The sequence below is a fragment of the Ochotona curzoniae genome, unplaced genomic scaffold (genome assembly GCF_017591425.1).
Source record: "Ochotona curzoniae isolate NIBS_2020 unplaced genomic scaffold, NIBS_Ocur_1.0 scaffold_2453, whole genome shotgun sequence".
Lineage (NCBI taxonomy): Eukaryota > Metazoa > Chordata > Mammalia > Lagomorpha > Ochotonidae > Ochotona > Ochotona curzoniae.
Window position 1 is genome coordinate 30,656,938 of NW_024467094.1, and position 20,870 is coordinate 30,677,807.

Here is a 20,870-nt window from a genome sequence, read left to right on the forward strand (position 1 = left end):
CTCGCGGGTGTCACGCGACCCACGCCTTCCTCCGTTTTCCACCCCCACCCTCCCGTGGTTCCACTCCGCTGTCCCCGGAGCCACCGCCGCCGCCGCCCCCGCGGGGGCTGCCGACCCCCGGAGAGGCCCCGAGCGGCGTGGGCGGCAGGAGGAGCAAGCTGTGAAGCCGCAGGCTGCGGGCTGTGCAGAGCCGAGCTGTTTCTCAGAAGTGCAGCCGCCCCTCCCCTCACACCCGCTGCGCTCCCACCTCGCCGCCCGCACCCTCCCCCCCACTCCGCGCCGTCGCGTTTTCCTCTCCCAGGCATCCCTGGTTAGGAATCGGGGTCTGCATCGGCTCTGAATGAAGAGGAGGCCCTCTCCCACCCTCCAGTGAGGAAGGGCCGGGGTTCGGATCCAGCCGTAGGGCTAATTCAGCGCATCCCTCTCCAGATCTCCTGGGTGAGGAGACGGAGCTTGTCCTTTCCTTGTCGCCCTCCCAGCCATCAGGCCAGGGTTGAGTTTCAAACAACAACGGAGAAAGGGACCCCTGGGGGAAAGGCCCGGGCTTCCTGCAGCCACGCCTCCCTCTGTGCACCAGCAGAAGATAAAGGGCAAGGGATGGACCGCCAGGGCCCCTGGGTTTGCTTCTGCCCTTCTGGAGGCTGCCAAGCAGTGGGCCCCAGCCAGGCCTAAGCCTGCCAAGCAGTGGGCCCTACTGTGAGGATGCTCTGGACTCCCCGAGGCCAGGAAGGGAGAGTCAAGTGTCTGAGGCGGCCCAGAGAGTGGCATAGCTGGGATTGGCACCCAGGGCTGCAGTTCTGGCAGGAGGCTGCACCAAGCTGGCTGCTGCTTGAGGGTTCAGAGCTTTGCTGGAGTCACCCTGAACCTCCGAAGGCCCCCAACAGTGGGTCTCTGAGAGAGACCCGTGTCACATTCCATTTGGGGTGGGTCGTGGACTGAGCTGGTGGCAGGAGAAGGGGGGGGTGACACCTGCTCCCTTGATTCCCTTCCACCAGCCGCCCCCAGGGCTGTGGTTTATTTGACTAGGCAGCTCTTCTGGGCCAGGGGGGGCCCTGGTTGGGGTTGGGGGGGGTTGCCAGGGGAGAGGAGATGAGAAGAGGCTGTGCTGAGGCTTCCTGCCTCTCACCTCTGGGGAAGGGGCATAGGCCCCTTATTCTGGGGCCTCCTAACCTCCATTCTTTCCTTTGTATGGTTTTTCCCTGGCTATGTGCATGCTGTTCTGGGGCGGGGGTGGGGTGGGCGGGGGGCATGGTGGGGAAGAAGGCTGTTATAGTGTGGAGGGGAGTTGAAGGCAGTTGCCTACTCCACAGGTCAGGACAGGGTTAAACAGAAAACCGCGGCAAACTCAACACCCCGTGTCCTTCAGGGACTTTCCATGACGCCTTCCTTCCCCTCTCCCCCATGGCCAGGGAGCACCTCCCCAGAGGGCCTCCCCACCCCAGGTGCAGTGGCTTTTGGCTTTTATGCAAACAACCGTCTGACCCGGGAATGCTCCACAGCCAGAACTTGTGGCTTGGGCCCCCTGGGCCCCTTCACCTGCCCCTTGGCCACCTGTTCCTCAGGCCAGCACTCCTTGGCAGCCCGAGTGCTCCCTCCGCTCTTGCTTGGACTCTGCACTCTTGAGGGTTGGGAACGAGGGAGCGAGCCAGGCTGCCTGCCCTTATGACAGTTGCCTGCAGCTGGAGGTTTGGGTGCCCACCCCCCCACTCCCAGCCTGTGTGAGTGGGTGATGGGGGAGGAGGAGGAGTGGAGCAAGTGCAGCTGTGAGGCAGTCTCTTCTCCCAGGCCCACCACCCCATAAAGGGTTGGCACTGTCGGGATCAGGGCTCTCTTTCCCTCTGGGCTGCTTCTGCTTTGAGAAGGGAGTGTGAAGGTAGGTGCCTCACTTTCTCCAGAGCTGAAAACCATGAGGTTCTGCCCTGCAGACAGGCAGCTCTTCCAGTCCTCTCTTCCATTAGTAGGGGCTGGAAGGCCGATCTTACAGTGAGATGGTGCTACACACGGACCCAGAGCAAGTGGCCGCCAACCTGGCCCCTGGCTCATTCCAGACTCTAGAACTCACGTCCTTCCTCTTCCGCACAAGAGACAATGCAGTGTGCTATGGCTGAGGACAGTGGAAAGCCAGACTCTGCTCAGATAGAGAGCGTGAGGTGCCAGGACAGGACAAGGCTGCCTGATCCTAGGCCATCCTTCCAGTTTCCTGTCCACGCTGAAGGCTTTAGCTGTAATTGAGACATAGCCAAGTTCAATGGCTACAACCCGGGTTTCCCAAATTGAATGTTGATGAGACTCCACAGAGGACAAAGTCAGGGTTTGCCAGTCTGTTGGGAGGTGGGAGGGCATAGCACGAGCTGGGATAGGGAGACTTTGTGTTCTGTGTGTTGATCACTCGAAGTCCAAGCCCTCAGCTGTCTCTGTTCCCTTAGAAGGCCAAGGACCAATGGGACCAACACCTCACCACGGGTCCACAGAGGCCAGCAGCAGGCTCGAGAAGGGGTGCTGGAGATGCCTTATGGCGGTGATAATTCCACTTATCGCGGTAACAGGACTTTAAGAAAAGCCAGAAGAAAATATTGCTGGCGGCGTGGGGGCGGGGTGCAGAACTAGTCCCTTGTGTTCTCTGATAGCAGCTACAGATGACAGGCGCACAAGGACTGACTGTCACACACCAGGATTTATTTTTCAGGGTTAAAACCACACATGATAAAGAAATCTTGCCAAGGGTCAGCAGGTGTTCCTGACACGGTGGCGAGAATGGGGTGGGCGCGGCTGCGGCTCAGCAGCTGCCTGTCTTGGAGTCTTTACAGAGGCACAGGGTGATTTTCAGTGTTCCGACTGGCTAGGCATGAGGTGGGACTTCCAAGGAGGAGTGAAGAGGGAGAGTTACAATCCGGCTGGGAGGCATTTCTGAGAAACGTGTATGAATAGGCACAAGGCCCATACTGAGTCCGACTGATGGAGGGGCCAGGCCAGTCCGTGTCCCAGGCTACCTTCTGTTTTCCCCCCGTTTTGTTCTGCAGACAGGGGTCATTCAAGACCGCACGTGTGGTGACTTTGGCAACCAGAAGTTAAAAATAAGCTATGGTTTTTCCAGCAGCCAAAATGATCCTTCACCAAAAAGCTCGCACAGACTGAGAACCTGAGCATGCAAAACCGCAGTCTGGGTGAAGGGGCGTCTGCTGTTTAAGTGACCTGCTAACACTTTACAGCCCACAGTAGTTTGGTTTCTGGGAACCCACAGACACAGGGCCCACCGAAAAGGGCCTTGTCTGCTAACCTGGAAAAGTTCTTGAACAAATGAGTCAATGGCAACCAGATGGGTCTTTTTAAAGGCTGCCTCATTTTCAAGTGTGTGTGCTCAGTCTTTACAGGAGAGGGAAAAGCAAACTTCATGGATGCAGCAGGTGCGACAGGCTCCAGAGCACAGAGATGGACAGGGGTGTGGGAGAAGGCAGGCAGCCTGGTGGGGCTTTCTGGAGCAGAGTCAGTTGAGAGGACAGTGAGAACCACTGGTGAAAACTCTATGTTCCTGGGGGAAAGCAATGATCCAGGGCTCCTGGATGGTCAGGGACCAGAGCTGCTCTGCTTGCCGGGGTGTGTGAAGGATCTGTGGCACATGGCTACCTCACACGGATGCCAAGTGCAGAACGGCCTCACCCTTCTGTACTGAAGTGAGGTGAAGGGGATGTTGTTAGTGATCAGCTGCCCCCATTTACAAGAGAATAGCTATTTTGCTCCTTGGTCTTGGGGACGTTTTTCACATCTCTAATCCCACAGTACATAGAGCAGATACTTTGGAACCATCTGATATAACCTGTACCAACCTCTGCGAGAAAAACAACAAAAAAAGAGGGAACATTTTTCCTATAGACAAAATTATATAAAACCTCACACCGTCCTTGGAAGAGAGCGCTTGTTAAATCACTACATTTTTAGTACAAACATGAATGTCCCAACTTCTTGTAGCAATTCAGTTGTCATCCATGTGTGTCAGTTCACTATGGCCATACTTAGCAGAAACCTGGGTCCGGCTTCTTCAAAGTGCATGCCCGTGCTTGACACAGGGATGGCACGCATGGTGAGGTACAGACTGCATACAATGGAGTGAATTATAGAGGCAGTCTAACATTACTGTATGAGGGCACACAAATTCCACCACATATCTCTCTAGGCCCCTTCCAGCCCGTAGTCTTTAGAAGTCCCTGTCTTGGGGTTCCCTGGTTGTTCTCAGAGCCACTCAGTCCTGCCATCTTTGAGGACAGAGTTCTTTCCCCAGGGTGGCCCCCAAGACTAGCCTTTGGCTTAAAGTCAAAATGGTTTTCTATACAGGCACTTGTGTTCCAAAGCATGCTGCTGGTCTGGCATCTGTGGAAGGGTTTTCTGGATTACTCTTTCTGAGTGACCACAAAGACAGCTTCCAATTCTTTAAAGGCAATATCACCATGCTCACTTACCCTCTTCTGCTCTTGATACACACACACACACACACACACACACACACACACACACACACACAGAGTCACTCCCTTCTTTGCTGTTCTTGAGTTCATGCCATCCTCATTCTTGGTCTGAGTCCTCAAAGACAGCCAAGCATATCCACAAAGCGCCACTGGAGACCAGCACACCAGCTTGCAGTGGGCTATAGTAGGCTATAGTTTCAGGTTAGGACATTAGAGAAACATTTTTATCTGGTTTTACAATCTGTCCTGGATGTATCCCAAAAAGTGCTGCTTTTTGCCTTAAGATGTTCTAAACCTCAGCTTCAGCAGAAGGAAGACAAAAGCCAAGGGTAGAGAAGAGTGACACGGATGCTACTGGGAAAAACTTCACGTGGATGTGAGATGTGCTAAAAAGTCATCTGAGTAAGATGTTGTGTTTTGAAGCAGTTTTCTATGCAAAAGAGATCTGAGGTCATTTTCTGTCTGGGTCATCGTGGGATGAGGCCTAACAGAATGTTACGGCACTGCATTTAAAAGGTGAGAAATTTTGTCACTGCCAATGTCAGAAGCCGAGTCAGGCAAGGCTCAGAATGGGTAACAACGCAGATGACTGGCTGGCTTAACTGTGCCAAGGCACATATCTTTTTTGGAGACAAAGACATCTAAGGACTGGGGATTTACTGATAACCTTTGGCCTGCCTTCCCTTTGGTAGCAGTGATGGTGAGCAATAATGGGAGACACACGTCTGCTCAGCCCTCTGCAAGTGGGAAATAATCTACTTAGCACCTCAGATCATGAGGAGGGATATCTGGTGAGCTGTTTCTGGTCCTTTTCCTCCTTCTGCAAGGGTTTGCCTGTTGCTCAGATTGTGGCCTCCTGGGTGTATGTGTGGTGTGGTCTGCCCAAAAGAGGGCTGGTGGAGATGAGGGAGCGAGAAGACCTTCAGAGCGCAAAGTCACAAGGACTCTGTGTGCAGAAGCAAACGTGCTGTGGGTTGCTGCCGCAAGACTTTCCTGCCCAGCAGTGGCAGGTGCACATCCAGGCCCCACCCTTCCCTTTGGGCATCCTGCTATTTCTCCTTCACCCTTACCTCGGCAAGGTGGTGGGTTGCTTAGTGGAAGCAATGTCTACAGGAGGGAGAGTTTTCCTGGGTGATAGTAACCATGGTATGCCACCTGCTGCAACTTCAAGAATTAAGAAGGTGGAACTTCCGCATAGACATGTCCCCTCCATGGGGTGGGCCCCCATGTAGGCTCAGAATGTGACAGTGAAGGAGTAGCTTGTATGAGTGGACACCCTACTCGGAAAGTTGACCTCAGAGGCACAGAAGTAATTCAGCAGATCTACTCATAGGAAAAAGGAGAACAGAGTGGGACCTGCTGCCAAACACATTCCGAGGGCCTTTGTCAGTCTTGAGACGTGAAGACTTGAACACTTCCTGTTCCTGGCTTTCTTTCCTACTAATCCCCACCCCAAAATTCTCTCTTGTCCCTTAAAGAGTCAGTAAGATGTGTGCTATTTCAAGACTATACCTCTTTCACAGTGGGTGGAAGCAATCTGGCATGGCTTGGAGTCTAGTATTGTGAAAATACAGTGATCCACCAAGGGCTACACACCAAAATACATCTAGTCCTTTAACTGAGGTCTCAAACATGTTGGGGCTGTTGCCATGGAATTTCAGAAAACCTTTTTCCCTGAGACAGACTCCGTGTCACACAGAAGCCTAAGCCACGTGTGCAGTCTGAGGTGGAACATGTATGTTCATTCCTGGCGGCTCACACGTTAGTTGACTTGGAGCTGAACACATAAGCCCTATGGAAATAAAACACTCGTCTACTAGAAATTTGGAATTCTAAGCTCTGGTAGAAATATTCATAAAGCTGGTTTTTAATTTGTAAATAGGTGCCATAAAGTTGTCTCTGGAAGCAGAATTTATTTTCCCTAACACAAGTTTTTAAAAAGGTAAAAGAAAAAGGGGTGGAATGTGGTGTGGGCTTTGGCGAGCAGCTGCAGGTGCCAATTTGTGTATATAGTTTGGGGTAAGATCAAAATACCTTCCTGTTTTTTGTTTCTCCCTTATCATCTTCTTCACATTCACAACTCGGTGGTTAAAGGAAAAACTTAACACACTAACATTTGCACATCAAAGAGATGGGAAACATATTCATATATATACTTTTCTGCTTAATACTCACACATGAAGAGGTTTAAAAAATGACTTGAGGTTACTTCATGCACATCTATAGTTGGAAGGGACCTTAGGAAAAATCTTGATTCCACTCTTATTTTATAGTTGGGGGAGACACAGCTTTAAGAACTAAGTAATTTGCTTAAAGTCACATAGCTGATTAGTGGCAAATACAGAATTAGCAAAAGGGTTTTGTGCGACTCCAACACCGGTGCTACATTTACAGTTATCACAGCACTGCTCCTTAGAGTATGTCCCCATTGTTTGAAAGATAACTGATGTATCTGTACAACCAAGATCATATTTTGAGGGATTTTCATAGAATTTAGCCACTCCACTAAAAATGGGCAGCGGGGGAGGGGGTTGGAGGAAGGGAAGAGTCCAAACCCACCTCATCAGGGACAGCCAGTTTACAGAGGTGTCTTCTCACACCTTCCTCATCTCCACGTTCAGTTCAGACCTTAGCAACACGTCTGTCCTGTGGGGAGGAAGCTAAGCTACACTTTTGGGAGTCTTTGACATTTTTTTATGCAAAAAAAAAAAGGAAAGAAAAGAAATCACGGACAAGCTTGCTCTGGGTCTGTCTGCTGATACTCATGAAAGCCACACGGGCTGCCAAGCAGCTGCCAAGACTTCCTCCGGCAGATCCCTGCTCTGCCAGTGCTGGTCAAAGGACAGAGATACCGTCATCCTCAGTGGCCAACTTTCTGGAGTCGCAGTGATGGTCTGGATTGAAAACCACCGGCTCCTCTGGTATAGATTTTCTCCTGGAGACGGCTGAATCCAAAGCAGCCCGACTCTGCACTGGAGAAAGGGATGAGGAGCACACACTGCAGAAGCCTGGGCCACCCAGGACAACGTGGGGAGGTGCAGCTGGCGCTCGGGGGGAACGAGGTCTTCGGGGTTGGTGACAGATCCTGCTTGCTGTTGCCCTTTTCTTGCTCGTGGACTATGATGTGGGATAGAAGCGGGGTAGAGGTCACACCTGGATGTGGCAGCCTTGTGTCAAGTGTCAAGTGCAGAAGGGCGGTGCTTCCCGGCAAGGTTGGTTCTTCACTCTTGTGGATTTTGGCTATGATTAAGAGGCTTTTTTCACATCTGCATGATGTCGCCCAGAAAGAATGTCTCACATGGCACAACTAGGGACTGTTCCAACTGGCAACAAACTCCAGTGAGTGACCTGTTCTATGGCTGCAAAAGAAAATGATCAAATACTTCTTTGGCTTTTAAATCCCGCACATTTCAGGCCCCTGATGGGAAAAATAAAAGTAACAACATAATAGATCTGCATGCAAACAATCTCTGAGTGAAGACAGTGTTTCTCAGGCTCTCCATGTGAATACGACCCCTTTGCATAGGAAAGCGCTATAGAAAGGCATTTGGAATGCAGTGTGCTTCATGAGCAACTGGTTAGGTAGGGTTCATCTGTCTCTCTCTCTCTCTTTTTTAAAGACAGTGCCACCCACTCAGGCACAGGCTCTGGGGCTGGACATTCACTTCAGCATGGCTCTGTGCTCCCCTCTAGCTATGTGAGAGGAGAACTCATATCGATCATGGCTTCGATAGCCACACATGTTACACTCAAAAGGGTCGCGAAAACCATGACAACCCATGTGAATGGTGAACATCACATAATCCAGGAAGAGGACTCGACAGTGGTCACATCGATACACATCCATCACCTCCCCTTCTTTGTTGATGACTTTGATGGAGTCTCTTGGGCAGGTGGGTGGGGGTTTGAGGAGTTCGTAGGAGCGGGGCACTTCCTTCAGAAGTGGCATCCCATTGCGTGCCCTAGGAAGGATCACATGGTTTTGCTGGTAGAGGTGATTCTGGCGTTCTTCATGGTTGCTGTCAGTGTCCGTGGAGTCTTGGCCACTGTTATTGGGGGACAGACCTCTTTCTGAAGGCAGGCTCTTCTCTGAAAGGTGAATGCTCTTCTTTTCCAACTCCTGGGGAGCACCATTTGGCATCTCGGCCCGAGTGAGGGCTATGGGATACATGCTGCTGATAACTGGGACCATCTCCGAGGTGGGGGCAGGCGGTGTCTGCACTAAGGGGCGCAGGGCTTCAGCGCCCAGGTAGCTGATGGCATTATTGATGGCTTGGTCCATCATCCGTGTCTGTATGATCTCGCTCTCTTTCTCGTACATGTAGCTGGAATTATAGTTGACGTCAAAGCAGTGACGTTTCTCACCTGGGGCAAAGGAAGAAAGGATTACCAAACAACAAAAGGCCATAGGATTTGTCAAATTATTTTTCAGAATCCTCAAAAAATAATCGAGGCAAGATAAGCTGCTTGCTGGGCATCCTTGCAGAATGGCTCCTACTGTGTTGAAGTCCCAAGGAATGCTGGGCCCGGGGAATACATATATTTAGATGGTCAAAGTAAAGCTGAAAGGTGAGGGGGGGGCAAGAGCATGATGTAGGAGCTATGCTGGGAGATACTTCCGCTACTAGTCAGTGGGAGCACGGGGGTGGTGTCGGGGGGGAACCCTAGAGAAGCAAAAGAACGGAGGACAGTGCTAGGAGGGGTTAGACATGCCAGGCCTCTGTGTTTGTATTGTTTGGGAAATAGCACAGACACTGTCAGCTTCCAAATGCTTATTCTACTTGGCTGGTTATTTTTTGCTTTTGCTATCAGGTGGTTAGGGGGACGGAAGTGCTACGAAGTGGGGATGCTTAGAGCCCCCACCAGCAGCTCTTTAAATAGCTATAGGGGTAGAGAAAATAGCCCCCAAAATTCCAACTTGCTACTCCCCCAGTTTACAAGTCACCTGACTCACTGAGATTTAAGAAAATGAGTTTCAAAGGTAGAAGGTCTTAGAAACGCTTTCTTGAGAGGCAATCAGGATGGCCAGATCTTCCCTCAAGCGTGTTATTCTCCCTTTGCTCAAAAAGTGTATCATTGGTACACACGTGATCATTAAGACCCATCTCACACCTAACTGACCAAAATGTATCTGTGGTCACCCTCTCCTACTTCTCAGGTCAGACTGCTGATAAATTCTGAAAGAAGAGTTTAGCCAGCATCAGAGTGAGTGGGTGGCATGTGTTAAAAAACAGGTTTTCTGGCCACAGAGGAGGCAGGGACAGGGTCCATAGAGATGTGCTCAGCGGTGAGGGGCTAGACAAGGAAAGAGAAAGCATGGGAGATGAGATGTGTTGAAAGGGAGACCACGGTGGTTACTGCTTTTTCGTTCTGTTGACACTGGATTCTAGAAGGATTTGCTGAACCCTATCTTTCTCTTTTGCAACATCTCCTAAGCATGTTATAATTCCAAAATTTGTCACTACCACACAGTAAAGGATTTAGTCATCAGACAAAAGAAAAAAAAAAAGCAGGACAAGGAAAATATTAGAAAGTTCTCTGAAGGTGTTCTTTGAAGGTGTCTCCAACCTAGTGGGAGAGGAATCAGTCTATGTAAATGGAATTGGAGGAATTGGGGCAAATGAGAAGCTGTGCCAGGCTTGCTTTGCTCTATAGATGACTTTGATCTTATTCTGAGTGCCACATTTGAGGCACTGAAGTGGCAGAGTAACTTGTCTTCTCTAAAAATAATTGTAAGGTAAAGTTGAGGCAAAGACAAGGCTATTTGATATAAATTGCACATTTAAGAGTTAAGGGAATGGGACTGGTGCCATGGCCTAGCGGCTAAAGTCCTTGCCTTGAACACGCCGGGATCCCATATGGGCGCTGATTCTAATCCTGATAGCTCCACTTCTCATCCAGCTCCCTGCTTGTGGCCTGGGAAAGCAGTCGAGGATGGCCCAAAGCCTTGGGACCCTGCACCCGCGTGGGAGACCCGGAAGGAAGTTCTAGGCTCCTGGCTTCGGATCGGCACAGCACCGGCCATTGTGGTCACTTGAGGAGTGAATCATCGGGCGGAAGCTCTTCCCCTCTGTCTCTCCTCCTCTCTGTACATCTGACTTTGTAATAAAAAAGAAATAAATCTTTTCTTAAAAAAAAAAAGAGTTAAGGGAGTGCAAAAACTTCAGGAATACTTGGGGAAGGGAAAGCATTTCTGGGAAAAACATCTGCATTTGATAAGGATCTGGCTGAACTGGGAGAATCAGAGTTTTCAGAGATGTAGGAGCAAATGTCCTAACGAGAGGGGAGCATGAATGGAGGCAGGAAAGCAGACTGTACAGAATGTGCATGGGGGAGATGGACTAAAGCATATCAAGAGGTATGAGATACGATATTTCTCAGACTCCACTGTGCCTTCATACCCTGTAATATCCACACACCAGAGGCTGGGTCTGATGCTGGCTCCGTCGGTTACCAGGCGCATGACTGGGCCATGCTTGTCTAGCCTCCTGTAAGATGGAGATCATAATTGTATCCACCTTACAGGGTCACTGTAAAGTGCTTAGAACAGTGTCTATCTCATAGAAAACACTTGGTAAGTGCTACTGGTTTTACTCTTTCTTTGAATCAATTCATATCTTTTTTTTTCTTTCCTAAAATAAGTTGTTTTTTAAGGAAACTTTCTATCACTGACATAAATGGAAAACCAGAATCACTTGTCACAAAGAGAAGATAGCTATGAAAAATAAAGACAACTGGGGCTGGCACTGTGGTGAAATGGGTTTGCATTCTGGCTGCTCAGCTCCCTGTTCATGCGCATGGTGGGACAGCAGAAGATGGCCCAAGTACTTGAGCCTCGGCCACCCATTTTGGAGATCCAGATGAAGCTCCTGGCTGTTGACTTCAGCTTGGTCCAGCCCTGGATACTTGAGGAGTGAACCAGGGGATGGAAGAATGCTCTCTCTCACTAGCTCTTTCACTCTCTCTTGCTCTTGCTCTCTCTCTCTCTCCCCCTTTTGTAACTCTTCCAATTAAAAAAAATAAATAAATCTTAGCAACAGAAAAAGAAAGCCAATGAAACAGCAATTCACTAAATTTTGATCATATGTTACAGTGAATATTGGAGACTAAGATCCCTATCTCTGTGTGTTCAAAGCAGAGAGGTGTCTAGTATGGGGAGGGTTGTAGAGACAGCTGGCATCAAAACACAGCCTAAGTCTCACTTTACTGTCATCATGGAGACTGAAGGAGAACTGAAAAGAAAATGATTTTTAAAAAAGATTTATTTATTTGAAAGGTTGAATCAGAGAAAGAGAGAGAAGAGAAAGAGGATCTTCTATTCTCTGGGGAGTGTTGGCTCACTCCCCAGATGGTCGCAATGACCAGAGTTGCACTGAGCCAGGAGCCAGAAGCCTCTCCTGGGTTATTCCATATGAATGCAGGGAACCAACACAGGGGCTCTCTTCTGCTGCTTTCCTAGGTGCATAAACAGGAAGCTGGATTAGAAGTGGTGCAGACAGGACTTGGACTGGTGCCACAGGAGGCAGCTTTATCTGTGATGCTCTAGTGCTGGCCTCCAAGAAAGTTATTGTCTTGTCATGTGCCCTATGTGCCTCCTGATGGTTTGCATCATACATTTTGAGAACTATAGAAAACGAAAAATATCTGTTGGAACCAAATTATATGCATTCTTAATGACCAATCGTAGGATTTGGATTTGAACAAGGTAAACATACGGCCCCGAGAAACAGGCTAATTGTCAATATAATAACAAGTTGTAAGATAGACCAAGAGACTGAGAAATTGATGCCAGAAAACCAACTAAAAGATTTAATCCAATAAGATGGATTTGTCTTGTATCCACCCTCACTCAAACCCTAAATTAAGGGCCAACTCTTGATAGTTTCCTGACAAATTTCCAAGAGGAAAACATGTACCCAGAAAATCACCCTTCTTAGCAGCTCAGTAAGAAATAACAGAAATATAAGCTTTTGCCAAAGTCATCAGTGGCTCTTATTTTCAATTTCCAGTTTGGCTATATCTTTGACCAAGGCCATCTGGGATAATGATGTCATGAAAGCTAACTTAAGTACCAAACATTCATTACCCTGAAAGTGACACAGAGGTACTTTGGTTGCGTTTTTTTTTCTTTTCCAAAGCAGACGAGTTTCCACTGTGGCTGGTTCTAGTCAACTCCCTAAATACCAGGTGTCCTTGACAATCTTTTCATCTTTTTACCTAACCCAGAGCCTCCAGAAAGCTTCCGGGGTGGGGTAGGCATAACAGAAGATTTTTTTTTTCTTTTTTGATATAGTCCCAGGGCCCTCAGCTCAACATTGTCATCATCGTTCACGCTCGCTTCCTCTCTGTTCCCCTTGTCCTTCAGTAACCACTGGATGGCTTTCCAGTATTGTAGACTTGCTTTTTTCTTTTTAAAGATTATTTCACTTATTTGAGAGACAGAGCTAGAGTGAGAATAAGAACAGGAGAGAGAAAGAGAGAGAGAGAGAGAGGTCTTTTATCAGCTGGCAACTTCCCAAATGGCTGCAATTGCTGGGGCTGGGTTAGATCAAAGCCAGAAGATTCATCTGGGTCTCCCATGTGGGTGTAGCATCCTCCGCTGCTTTCCCAGGTGCATTTGGCAGGGCAGCCAAGCTTCGAACTAGTATCCATATGGGGGACAAGCACTGCAGGCAGCAGCTTAGCCTGTGATGCCACAGTGTCAGCCCAGAAAACTGTTTTTTATACTTTCTCCTAAGAGTTTGCTTTCCTTAGCCAGGCCTACAATTTCACAATCTATGCCATCTGCAGCATCTGTCAGAAAGCAGCTGAATGTGAAAGCTGTGACAGGCAGACATTCAGAGGGAAGTAAACTCTTGGATGACTGGAACTATGTGACTGAGTTCTGCGGTTAACACAGACCATCGTTCATTGTTGAGGAGATGGGCGAGCCTCCGAACTTCACGTGCCTGCAGCTCACCATCATCACATCCCCTCATCTCAGTTACGGTAACTTGAGCGTGGCAGATGATTATCAGTCACCTGTAGACATGATGACTCAATGTGTATGAAACTCGGAAGGGGTAAGCTACAGTAATTGAAAAGCCAACAGCTCACGTTTCTTTAGTCACACACTCATAAAAAAGGTTAGTCAAACCACAAGAGTGTAACTGCTTCCCAACTTGCGCAGCACCTCTGGTCCAGCTTCTAGTCAAATCACACACATCACACCTTTGAATGTTTCGTTATACCAGCTTCAGGCTGAATTGAGGTCTTCTTCCAATGAAAATAAAACAATGAGTTCTGAGTTTAGAGATCAGGACTGCTTGGTTGGATATTCCCTACCTGTGATTAAAAAAATAATAGTAATCTCCAATATCTTGCCATGGATGACTCTAACCAGAGCAGTTGCTTGCCTGAAGTTGATGTAATGTGGTGAAGGCATGCAGTTGTTGGCTTCTGACTGCCAACTTGGAAGCACAGAATCACAGACAAATAACCAAAAGAAACTTTAATTGAGCATGTGAACTCATATCTGTTTTTGGCATAAAGGGTCAAGATCCACCACCCTAATGAGGTCTTTAACTTCACAGTAGCCTTACAGTGGGCCGTTAGTCTATCTATAATGAGTTTGCACAGTGACTCTGGCATCCCATATGGGTGCAAATCTGTGTCCCAGCTGCTCCACTTTTTCTTTTTAAAGATTTATTTATTTTTTTATTGGAAAGTCAGATATACAGAGAGGAGGACAGACAGAGAGGAAGATCTTCTGTCCGATGATTCACTCCCCAAATGAGCGCAATGGCCAATGCTATGCCAATCCAAAGCCAGGATCCAGGAACTTCTTCCCGGTATCCCACACGGGTGCAGGGTCCCAAGTCTTTGGGCCGTCCTCAACTGCTTTCCCAGGCCACAAGCAGGGAGCTGGATGAGAAGTGGAGCTGCCGGGATTAGAAGCGGCGCCCATATGGGATCCCGGCATGTTCAAGGCAAGGACTTTAGCTGCTAGGCCACGCTGCCAGGCCCGACTTTCTATTCAGCTCCCTGCTTGTGGCCTGGGAAAACAGCAGAGATGGTCCAAAACCTTGGAACCCTACACCCACGTGGGAGACCCAGAAGAAGCGCCTGGCTCCTGGCTTTGGATTGGATGGGCTCAGTTCCAGATAGTGTACTCATTTCAGGAGTGGAACCAGCAGATGGAAGATCTTTCTTTCTGTCTCTCTTTGTTTCTGCAAATCTGCCTTTCCAACAATAATTAAAAAAATGAGAACAGCTTCTCTATACAGAGATTGACTCCTTTGATCAGTCCTCTCCAGATGCAAATTCTCATCTCTCAGTCAGATGAAGAACTCAACGCACAGCTGATCTGATTCCCTGGAGAGCTAGGATCCAATCCAAGAACCCGTATATCTCAGTGTATATGTGTGTTTCTGCATGCACATGTATGTATGTGTATGTGTGTGCATACACATGTATGAGCATGTGTCTGTTCACTGCCATTCCTGACTGTTACTCTGCCCACGGCTGCACTGAGCCTCCATAGGCAATGACTTCAGATTCTCCACTGGGGTGCTTTTCACAACCCAGCAATCAAAAGGGGTCTTAGCAGCTCCTGCCACACTTTCCCCACACGAACCAGCATGAGCTTTCAAGAAGAGTCTCTGATGTCCGTAGCTGCTGTGACACCCAGAAAATGCTTAACAGAGTACTTGACACACATAAGCACTTAAAAAGCAAGAGAACTATTTTTTAATTACAGGCCCAGCACCGTATTAGATGCTTTAAGGAATAAAAACATAATTGTAATCTAATAGAGGATAAACAGCATTTACACAATTTCATTACAAATCGGTATCCTTAATACTATGTGGTAGAATAGAGTAGCCAAGAAAGCAGAGAGAGAATTATGGGCCATTCTTCAAATACGCTATATATAACATGGGCAAATATTAATCTGCTTTTTTAATCTCATTGTAATAACAGGTGGTGGCGGCAGTGGCTTGCAATACAGATTGTCGTATCTATGAACAAGGAACTGATGATTAAATGTGTCAGGAAGGCAGAGAGAAAAGGGAGCAGACAGCCCATGGGGAGGGGACATGGAAAACGTGAACTTTCAAGGCAGCTGTGAGGGAGGGTATCTAGAGTGAGAACCTGGAAAGAACAATTACACCCAAGTGGGAAAATATTACATAGAAGTGGAAGGACTAGATCATTGTGGTTGACATAAAGGTCTAGTTGGCTGAAATGGTAACATTAGAAAAGATAGGAATTGGCATTTTTGTTAAAAATGAAGAAGTTGACTATAATATCTGCATTCCATATTGGAGTGCCTGGCTTGGAATCCTGATTCTGGCACCCTGATTCCAGCTTCCTGCAAATGCAGACACTAGCACAGAGCAAGTGATGGCTCGAGGACTTGGGTCGCTGCCACCCAAGTGTGAGACCTGAACTGGGGCCTTAGTTTCTGGCTTTGGGTCAGTTCAGATTCAACCGTTGCTTGCTTTTGGGGGAATCAATCAGCAGATGGGAGTTCTGTTTACTAGTACTGCTACAACTAACACAGACGGAGAGAAGTTGTGGAAGGTTTAGAATGCCTGAGTGTTTCACTGCATTGAGGAGTCTTTAAACAATTTTTTTGAAGAAGGGATAAACTGATTTGACCTTTAGAAAAAACCCAACAATTCAATACTATTATCACCATGATGAGGTCATGTGAAATATTCAGGTTTCTGTAAGTCTTTGAGTTCATCAAATCACTTAAATGCGTTGGCTGTTACTCCATGTAGCTTCCTGTATGTATCACCACTTATCTTAATTGCAAGCAAATATCACAATCCTTCCCCTCCCCCACAGGCAGGTAAACAGTGGCAATGAAATATCCAACAATTAAGATGGTTCTGGTTTCCATTTGTGTGGTGCTCAATTATGAAATCTTCTCCAGGAGGAAGACAGCAGGAGCTGGAGAGCATGAAGTAGTAAGGAGGAGGAGCAAGAACAGAAAGCAGTCCCATGCAGCAGGGAGCATGAGCTGGAAGCCAGAGTGTACAAGTCCTTGTCCATTGCACACCACAGTGCAATGGTGTGCTGGCCAAGGGCATCACAGGGGAGGAGAGTTCCTTCTCAAGGAAGCAAGCCCTGGAGGGAGGTCAGGGTCACAGCAATAGGGTTTCCGGTAGGGCTCACTGGCGACTGAAAGGCCGCCCCCTGTGGCACACACACATGCTGCTCTGGGTGCTCCCTCCTGGCTGCCATTCCTTCTGCACATGAGTCTAGCTCTGCTGTCGCGTGCCAGCTGTGGGTCTTAATCACTTCACTCCTGCCATTTTCTGTATAGGGGCTTCCCAGATGGTTCCTAATAACTGGAAAATGCCAGGCCTTAACAACAGGTTTTTGGGAAAGAGTGGGAGAAGGTCCTTCATGCTCTTAGACATCAGTACTCAGACGGCTTCCTGTCAGTCTGTTAACCAAAGCACCCTATTTCTTATTAGCTACGTCACTGAGAAGCAACAGCGCTTGTGAAGTGTCAAAACCTCACTGACGTCTTTACTAGGGGTGAGTGAGACTTTTTTCTCATATTCTTCTCCACCTTCAAACTTCCTTTAATGAACTGATATATAAAATAAAAAGTTAAGGAGATGCTATGGTAACTACTTTGGTCCTATCTGTTCTGGGGAAAAGGATGAAAATACTCAGAAATGCAATACATTTTCTCCTCCCTCTGGCAGAGAAATCTGGGCTCCATTTTGAGCCAAGCCTTTGAGGGCGGCTTAGCTTGAAGAACAAACAAGTTTACAATGGAAGGATAGGATTCTGAGAAAGGAACACTTAAAAGGCTTGGAATGCTAAAAAGTCTTATCTTTTGACATGAATGCAACTTTAAAAAATACATACATATATATATATATATATATTTTTTTTTTTTTAACAGAAAGGGAGATCTTCTGTCCGCTGATTCACTCCTCAAATGTCTGCAACGGCTGAGTCATTCCGAAGCCAGGAGCCTGGAGCTTCCTCCGGGTCTTCCACAGGGGTACTGGGTCCCAAGGCTTTGGGACTATTCTTGACTGCTTTCCCAGGCCACAGGCAGGGGAGCTGGATGGGAAGTGGGGCCACCGGGATACAAACCAACACCCATATGGGATCCTAGAGTTTGCAAGGCGAGGACATTAGCTACGAGCCTACTGTGCTACCCTCCCCCCCCATATATTTTTTTTAATTTATTTGATCAGCAGACAGAGATCGTCCATCCACTAGTTCACTCCCCAGCTGCTCCAAACTGGCTGGGCCAGGTCAAAGCCAAGAGCTGGGAATTTAATCCAGGTCTCCCACATGAGTGTCAGGGACCCTACCACTTCAGCCAACACCTGCTGCTTCTCAAGGTCCACATTAGCAGGAAGCTGGAGTTGGAAGCAGGACAGGATTTGAATCCAGGCACTTTGATATGGATGTGGACTTTCCATGTGGTGTCTCAACAATTATTTTCATGATGTGAAGATACTGATTTCTGATGAATAGATGGCCATTTATTTCCTATGTGACACAAAGCAATATAAAATACCTTCTTTTTTAAAAAAAATAGATTTTTTTTTATTGCAAAATCAGATTATAGAGAGCAGGAGAGATAGAGAGGAAGTTCCTCTGTCCAATGATTCACTCTCAAGCAGCCACAACGGCTGGAGCTAGCCTCTCTGGGTCTCCCAGGTGGGTGCAGGGTCCCAAGGCCTGGGCCATTCTTGATTGCTTTTCCAGACCACAAACAGGGAGCTGGATGGGAAGCAGAGCTGCTAGGATTAGAGCCAGTCCCATATGGGATCCTGGCGCATGTATAATGAGGAATTTAGCTGTTAGGCTACCGTGCTGGGCCCCAAAAATGTTTTAAAGAATTAGAAAAGCTTACTTTTCTTATTCTTGAACAATTATTTAGTTTTTCTTTTTAGTAGAAGGACACTTTTGCTTTTGAAAATGCATTTACACTTACTCCAATCCATTCCTCTTCCTCAGTTCATTTCTAACAGATGACAAATGTTACCTGATTATGTTCTCTAAACTCACCAGGAAAAGCAGACCTGATGGTACAACTTCCCTTCCACCTTCACAGATTAAGAGGTCAGTAAAGCCAAGCTTGGCTTGAGTGCTGTGTAGATGTCAGCCATCTTAAAGGGCGTGACCCACTTTTCCTTCACACATTACTCACTATTTCCCTGGTGGTCATATCTTTTTCAGAAAATGATGCCTTAAAGAAGGAGAGGGGAGAAGTGAGGAGAGGGAAGTGGGCGGGGAAACAGTGGCCACACATGATTTCTATTAATTCACCCCATACCCTACATAGTAATATATTTCCCCTTCTCTTGATGTTACTATTATGCTAATGGAAATGAGCCAATCCCAAAAGGTCAGATACCACATGTTTGCTCTAATATAAGATAACTTGCATCAAAAATCTCAAAGCTGGTATGACGAGGGGTTGTTTTGCTCATCTTTTGGAATGGCTCTTGCTTGTTTCAATACGTAGTTTTGTAGAGTTAAATCTAATTGTTTTTGCAGTGGCCCTTTCCTTTTTGTACTTCCTACTAATCTGTATCTCTCCCAATAAGTTCTTGTGGTTCATGAATTGATCATCCATAAGAGATGGTTTGCTTGTAAACACTTGAGATTGTAAATGTCCATTTCAACATTGTTTTGAAACATATGAATTTCTAGTTATTAATTGTAATGAATTTCTAGTTATTAATTGTAACTCCTCCAGCGCTACAAGAGTCCGCACTGGCATCTATTCCTACAAGAAGGTTTTGGATTCCTGTTTTCACCATTCTTGTGATGCATTTTTATTTTAGTATCATGGCAGCTAACTTCACATTGATGAAAACTTATTATTTTCACTCTGATGTGGAATGTGCTCACTCATGATTTCTATTAATTTAGCCTATACCCTACACAGTAATATATTTTACCTTCTCTTGATGTTACTATTTTTTATTACAAAAGTTGACCAGTTTAAAGACTCAAGCAATTGTCTTTAATTTAAGAAAATACTTTGGGCCTGGTGTGATGACTCAGTGCCTAAATCCTCACCTTGTAAGTGCCAGGATCCCACATGGGTGCTGGTTTGTGTCCTGGCTGCTCCACTTCCCATCCAGTTCCCTGCTTGTGGCCTAGGAAAGCAGTAGAGGATGGCTCAAAGTCTTGGGACCCTGCACCTGTGTCGGAGACCCATAGGAAGCTCCTGGCTCCTGACTTTGGTTTGGCTCAGCTCCAGCCATTTGGGCCACTTGGGAGTAAACCAGTGTATGGAAGCTCATTTTCTCTGTCTCTCCTTTTCTCTGCAAATCTGGTCTGCCTTACCAATTAAAAACAAAATACCTCAACAAATTTAGGACATAAGTTAGTGCCCACAAACAAGAGGAGTTTATAACAGGAGCTGTTAGCCATCCATAGGATGAACGAATGGATGAAACGGCAAATGAACAGCACTTCGCTGAGTAAAATAGATGGATATTGCACTAATACAAGCTTTTAAAAAAAATCATTTGCTTATTTATTTGACAGGCAGAGAGACATAAATAAGGATTGGGAAAGAAAGCTCCTATCTGCTATTTCACTTTCATTCACTCTCAGCAAACGGGGTGAGGTCAGGGATGGTGCTGGGAATTGGGAACTCAATCAAGGTCTTCCATGTGGAATCAGGAAGCCATCACTGCTACTTCCCAGGACCTGCAGGAGTCAGGTACTAAATGCCTACTCTTTGACTGGCTTTCTTTTTTCTTTTTTCCAGATATACAGATTTAAAAACCTCTCTCTTGCAAAAAAAATCCCTAAAATATGAGATATGGCTTATAATATAAACACTGTATCAGCCTTGGGAAAAATGTATTGCACTATGCATATGGATGTTAAAAAAAACATAATGTGGTGTTTCTTGCTGTTGTCTCAGATGTGTTTTCTTAGCCCTCTCAGAGATGTAGATGAGAGAACACTTCCTGGTCACTTCATCACTTATTTAGTCTCCTCATGTCACAGAGGAGTATCGATAGTGACCTGGAAAGGTTATGTGTTCAGAATGACAGAATCAGAACCTTGGTCTGATTAATCAAAATAAATGAATCAAATTAATCAAAATAAAATACCTTCAATCATTCTGTATCTTCAAGCCCCAAATTTGCTACCTCAGTTCAGAAGAGCCAACTCTGTTAGGGTTCTATGACCAGCACAAACAGAACACAATGGTTCCAAAGATAAGAAAAATTGTCACGGAGCTGGCACTAAGACGTAATACATTAAGCCTCTTCCTGAGGTATTGGCATCCCATATAGACACCAGTTTGTGTCCTGGCTGCTCCACTTCCAATTCAGCTCCTTGCTAACAGCCTGGGAAAGCAGTGGAACAGGGCTCCAGTCCTTGGGCCCCTGTACCCCCACGGCAGATTCAGAA

The 20,870-nt window shown here is 47.0% G+C and overlaps 1 protein-coding gene across 3 annotated transcripts in view; it reads right to left on the bottom strand.

Moving 5' to 3' along the window:
* Positions 1 to 2,655: 2,655 nt before the first annotated feature.
* IKZF3 (IKAROS family zinc finger 3) overlaps positions 2,656 to 20,870 on the bottom strand; it is a 104,519-nt gene continuing 86,304 nt past the window's right edge. For all 3 annotated transcript variants that reach the window (XM_041001409.1, XM_041001408.1, XM_041001410.1), the window contains one exon: positions 2,656 to 8,825. In XM_041001409.1, coding sequence (XP_040857343.1) covers positions 8,122 to 8,825 — 704 coding nt within the window. In that variant the 3' untranslated portion in view covers positions 2,656 to 8,121. The remainder of the gene's footprint in view (positions 8,826 to 20,870) is intronic.